Below are 5,797 nucleotides of genomic sequence, written 5' to 3' on the forward strand. Positions count from 1 at the left end.
ACCAGCCAGGGCGAAATTAATATTTTTTAAATTAGCAATTAATTCTTTAGTCACTGATAACACAATTTAGTTTTTTTTTTTTTTTTAAGACATAGTCTTTGGAATCAAAAATATCTAGGTTCAGTTCCTAATTTTGCTACTTTCAAACTGGGCACATTATCAAGAGATTTGCATTTGTACTGACAAAAATACTGAAATTGAGTTAATTCTGAACAGGGAAACTTGAGTCTTTACTGAATGATAAAAGATTCTTTTGATTATTGATTCCAAAAGCTATTCATGTCTCATTCAAGGGAACATTTGGAAATCATAAAAAATTGGAAACCTTAACTCCAGTAGTATCTTAAAGAATTGCCTTCATAAAATTATGTTTTTGTGTTATAATCTTGTTTTTTTTTTTTTAAAGAGTAACCTGTTTATTAAAAGGAAAAAAGAAATGTACATTTTTGTTCTTCGTTTAAGAAATTTGATCAAGTTGCAAGGACAAGTCTGGGCATGGCTGTGTACATCCTCGGGCGGGCCGCCAGGCAGTCAGAGACGGGGCTGGGCCAGCGCACGGCTTCTCCGCGCCGTCAGCCCCTGGGCATTGCTAGTTAAAGCTGCTGCTGCTGCTCAGGCTCCGCCCCGTGAAAATGCCCCCAGCTCTGTTCTAAGGCCCCTGACCCAAGAGCCAACCAACCCTGTGCCGGGGAGCCAGGGGGTGGCCTACCCCCGGGGACCGCGAGCCTGGGCGGCAGGGGATCTAGGCCCCCTGGCCCTGGCAGGCAGGCTCGGAGCTATGGCAGCAGAGTGAGGCCAGTGTCATTACGGCCCTGACTTCTTCTCCTTCTGGAAGCTGAAGCTTGTACGTCTGTTCAGTTTTCTTTGTTTTTGAGCAAAATAGTCAGCCCGGGCAGTGCTTGCTCGCGATTCCAGGATGTAGTTAACCTTAAGCATGATTTCATTGACGGTAGCAGCGTCGGATTCAAAGTAGAGGTGTTTGTAGTCGTGATTGCTTAGATACGTGAGTTTAAATATTGCGTGACTGGGGCTTTTTTCTTCAGCAAGGTCACAGGCACAGAGCAGGTCAGAATCGATGGAGACGGGTTTCTGCTTAATCCAAAACTTCGTGCTGGCCTTCTGATTCGTAACAGGGTCTATCTCTACTTTGTCTCCAGAGATACCTAGCTGTACGTCGGTTGTGAATCGCAGTCTGTGGATCATGCTGACTTTGAACGACTTGTAATGGTGGCTGCTAAGCATATCCTGTACTGTAGCTATGTCAATTTGCGAATCCTCCTCAAAAACTCCGTCTGCCCTTGAACTGTTCTCGCGGACCAGGCAGAACTCCCACACGCTCTGGCTCTCCAAAGTGCTCTCCAGGTCCACGGCGACATTGGGCTCACTCTGCTTCTCCAGGCGGTACTGAGGGCCTGAAATTTTCTGGGATCCCTTTCTTCGCTTCACTGCCTTCAGCAAGATTTCCTTCATGGTGATCTTCGTGTTGTCCACCTGAATCAGGGAGAATCCGTGAGCAGCATTTATTCGAACAAAGAGTGACTCTTTGGATGTCAGACCAGGAGATGAATACTTTTCAACCAGGGCCAAAGTACTGAAGCCAAACTTATGAATGGGCTCATTGGAATCCAGTGGGGGGAAATCTGTGTCAACCTCCCCATCGTCCTCAGCAATATGCAGGCAGTAGGCATTGACATTGTCATTGAGCTTCGGCTCCCGTCCTTCGCTTGTGTACTGCCAACAGATGAGCCCGATCAGGTCCTGCACCCTGGCGCTGGCCATTGTCACCACAGTCATTGGCAGCAGTCTGTCCTGGCTCGAGTGTAGGGGGAGGTAGACATCAATCTTCTTGGTGGCTGTTGTGCCTACATGACCCTTGCCATCAAATTTGGAATACTCGTTAAAGGGATTATTCAGCTGCAGAGGGCACTGCTCCAGGCGTACAGATAATATTGACTGCTTCCCAGAACTTGGAGGTTTCTCTTTGAGGGACTTTTTTTCAAACAGAGACTTTAACTCCTGGGCTGATTGCTTAGAATTTCTTTCTTTCCACTGAATATTTTTGCATTTGATCTGGTTTTGTCTTTCTTTTCGAAGTCGTTCTAATCTTTGAGCTGTATTCGAGCGTCTTCTAATACCAAAGTCCCAACTTGAGGTAATATCGACTGACTGGGCATAAACATAGCCCTGAGTCTCACCATTGCTTCCCTGAATTTCTGACCCACTGTCTCCAGGCATTGAAGGAGGATGAATCTTCTCTAGGTCAACATCATGATCAATGAGAACCATCTCACACATTCCTGTGTCATCACTGGTCACATGTGACTGTCGAATATGAGCTAGAATGATAGTTGGATTGTCCAAGAAGGCCATCCTTTCTGTGGGCCAATTTCCTTAAAAGGCTATTTTCTCCTCTTCATATTGTTTCACGGGCTCACCTACCTGAAGGTGCCGCCACACTGCGGGCCTGGGACACGCTCCTTGGGGGAGGGCCCGGCTCCCCTGAGCTCCCGGCCCCTGTACCGAACTTTCAGAATCCTCGGGGGCTGGAGCTCCTCCCGGCCGGCTCAGCTGCGGCTTTCTGGGTTCGCCCTCATGCCCCGGCTGCTCGCCGCCGCCCGCACGCTGAGCAGCAGCCCCGCCGCCCGGAGTCCTATAATCTTGTTTTTAATAGGATGCTATGTCCTAAAGCTAGCCATTAGATTGACTTGGGAAAATGGTATCTTCTTGTCCCTAGCTGTCTCCTATAAGAGACATCCACATAAAAAAAAAAAAAAAAAAGAAGTCTTTCAAATCCAGTAAAAGAAGCACTCTGTTTCTCCTAAGGAACTAGTATGCTTACTTTTTGTCTGTTGTTGAAAAATACATAACTTGCTCTTTGTTTGGCTGCCAAGGATCTTAGGGACAAAGTTAAGGATAAGTTCTATCTATTACATAGCTCTTTATGACCAGCATATTTGTTTTCATTACTTGTTCTTAATATTTAACCTCTTATTTATTGAATTCAATGATTTGTTTCTCTTTTATAGTTATTGTATTTTTTGAATTCTAGTTATGAACTGCTTTAAATTCTTTTAAGATGAGGAAAGCAATAAACAAATATATACATAAATGCATTAACAAATATAATAAGTAGATAATATTTCATCTTGTTCATTACAATTTAAAAAGAATTTCTAACAGTTCTAAGAGATGATAGATCAAGTTGTTCGGCAAGGCGTATCAGTTATGTATTGCGGTGTAACAAACCACTCCAACATGTAGTGACTTAAAATAATGATTTTATTATTGCTCATGAGTCTGTGCATTAGCCAAGCAGTTCTGCAGTCAACTGGTGCATCAGCTAAGGGTTGATGGTCTAGGGTGACCTTCGTTGCTTGACTGATGTTTGTCACAGCTGGGCAACTCTTCTCTACTTTATTTGATCTCATATTACTCCAGGAGACTAACTTGGTCTCCTTCACAGGTGGTCTCAGGGCAACAGAGAGTAAAAGTGACATTAAGCAAACACTTTTCTCCTACCTGCCAGTGTCACAATTGCTAATGACCCTATGGCCCAAATGCATTGCATATCCAAAGTCAGATTTAAGGGGGTGGGAAATAGATTTCACTTCTTTATGGGAGGCATAGCAGTGTCATACTGCAAAGAGAAATGAATACAAAAGTGAAAACAATTGATGTCCAATTTCAATCCACTGTACAAATTCAAGATTAAATAAAGACTAATAGATCTTTAATGAAGAACAAATGAAGATGTAACTCTATGACCTTTTAGCAATTTTTTCAATTCTGAGGTCCTAAAATTCTTTTATCTTTAACACGCAAAAGGAGTAAGATCATAACTTGTCCATGGTGAATTTAAATTTCCCACATCCCTAGACTGGCAGTTCCTTCAATCATCCACAAAGCAAAACCACAATTCAAGCTTCTGGAATCATAATAGATTCCCCTTATCTATAGTTCCCTGAGAACTTTGCAGTCTGTTACTCTAACTATTTAAACTTCTGGTAGATCTCACTTGCCCAGATGCCAAACTTACCTTGAAACAGAGGTAAAAAACAAATAGAAATAATACAAAACAAATGGAATCAGACATTAGTGTTTATTGAGCACCTACTGTGAGCAAGGTTGTATTGTAGAGCATTAATTTTGGGAGAAGGAGATTGTTTCAACTACAAAATTTGAGAATCTGCAACAGAGAATTTTTCCATGTCATTGTCTGGGCGGGATTCCCTGTATCTGCTTTCTAAGTTAATCAGCTCCAGTTTTCCCTTCTCTGTGGATGGCATGCCCCTGGTTTTGGCTCTCAGTTCTGGTGCCTGACTCAGTTGGCTCTCTCTGACTTTGGACCTGCATGTACTACCACTGCTTCCAGACCATTTCTGGTGTTCTCACCCCCCACTGAAAGGGACAGGCCTGGGGGCTCTGCTGATTAGGTCTTAGGGGAAGGAATGGATGTGGAGGAGAAGAAGGATAACCTTTCTCTCTACTACTGGGTCAGTGAGGGAGAACTTCAGATTCTTATCCAGCATTTATTGAGCACTTACTCCATACCAGAAACTATGCCAGATATGTCTTCTAATTTAATCCTAAGGAAACTCTGGCCAAGATCAGGTCAAAATTCTAGAGACTAAGCTTATCACTCTCAGACTGCCATTCAAGGAAAAAATACATTAAAAAATCAGTTGCACCCAGCTCTTCATATTTAAATGATTAAAAGTACAATCTTTTTCTTTTCAAGTACCTTGGGTTCCTTCTTTGGAGGTGATGTGAAACAGAGGCGGATTAAGGTCAGTTGAGGCCCTGGGCGCAGAAGAAAATATTGGGCCCCTTAAAAAAAGAGAGAGAGACAGGGAAAATAAAAATACATGTTAACCACATTTTAAAATAAATAAAAAATATTATGTACTATTTATTTATTTATTAATTATACACTATGAAAATTCAGGCACTGATGTAACAACAAGAATTAATTTTATCTTAATATAATTTCAACAATAGGAACTAATTTTATTTTAATATAATTTCAACTTACCTGAATATTTATTTATACACACAGAAAACTATTTTTAAAACCGTAAATGAAACAAGCACATATCCACAAACTAATTTACATCCCTGCATATTTGCGTATATCTTAAGTCTGCACTTCAGGAGAACCTTTCTAAGTACAAATTAGCAAATACGATTCAATTGCTCCAATGAGTGGTAGTGCAGCCACGTGGGGCTTATGCAGTGTAGTATGTGTATAGTAGGCAGCGTAGTAATGAAATAATGAAAGTAAGTGAATATAAACATACTATCAGGTTTTACTGCTGATTGTAAATTTGTACATAATTAAAATTGCACATATGAAACCAAACTTGGTGTCATTAGAAAAAAGTGTAAAGTCGGGGTTTTGGGGGGTCCTGCAGAAGTCGGGGCCCAGGATGTGTGCCCTGTGCACCTGCAGTTAAATCCACCTCTGATGTGAGAGGTCTTTGTATTCTATCATAGGGTTAAAAAGGGAAGATGTAAGCTGGGTATAAACTGTGATGATTGTAAAACAGGTTTCTTTAGGATGAATTCAATGTTCATGAACAAAATCTAAACTACTCTGCTCATTCTGAAACCCTGATAGATGAATTTTCAAAATTCATTGAAAAGTTTCATACTCACTTTCAAAGATAAGTGCCGAGTCCTTCCCTTAATTATACTATGAACAAAATAAGATATGTAGAAGAAGAGGATGCTTTTTGAATTTCTATTCACTCTCATCTCTTCTTCTAATTACACAAAATATCTTTTATATAGGAAATCC

General features: G+C 41.2%; 1 protein-coding gene across 1 annotated transcript; it reads right to left on the bottom strand.

Moving 5' to 3' along the window:
- Nucleotides 1-397: 397 nt before the first annotated feature.
- LOC150018030 (target of rapamycin complex 2 subunit MAPKAP1) lies at nucleotides 398-2,459 on the bottom strand. The gene has a single exon (XM_090267607.1). It carries the CDS (start codon nucleotides 2,368-2,370, stop codon nucleotides 805-807), a length of 1,566 nt encoding a protein of 521 aa, XP_090123733.1. The 5' UTR covers nucleotides 2,371-2,459; the 3' UTR covers nucleotides 398-804.
- Nucleotides 2,460-5,797: the final 3,338 nt, after the last annotated feature.

The sequence above is a fragment of the Furipterus horrens genome, unplaced genomic scaffold (genome assembly GCF_987537825.1).
Source record: "Furipterus horrens unplaced genomic scaffold, mFurHor1.1.pri manual_scaffold_2, whole genome shotgun sequence".
In the NCBI taxonomy this organism is placed as follows: domain Eukaryota; kingdom Metazoa; phylum Chordata; class Mammalia; order Chiroptera; family Furipteridae; genus Furipterus; species Furipterus horrens.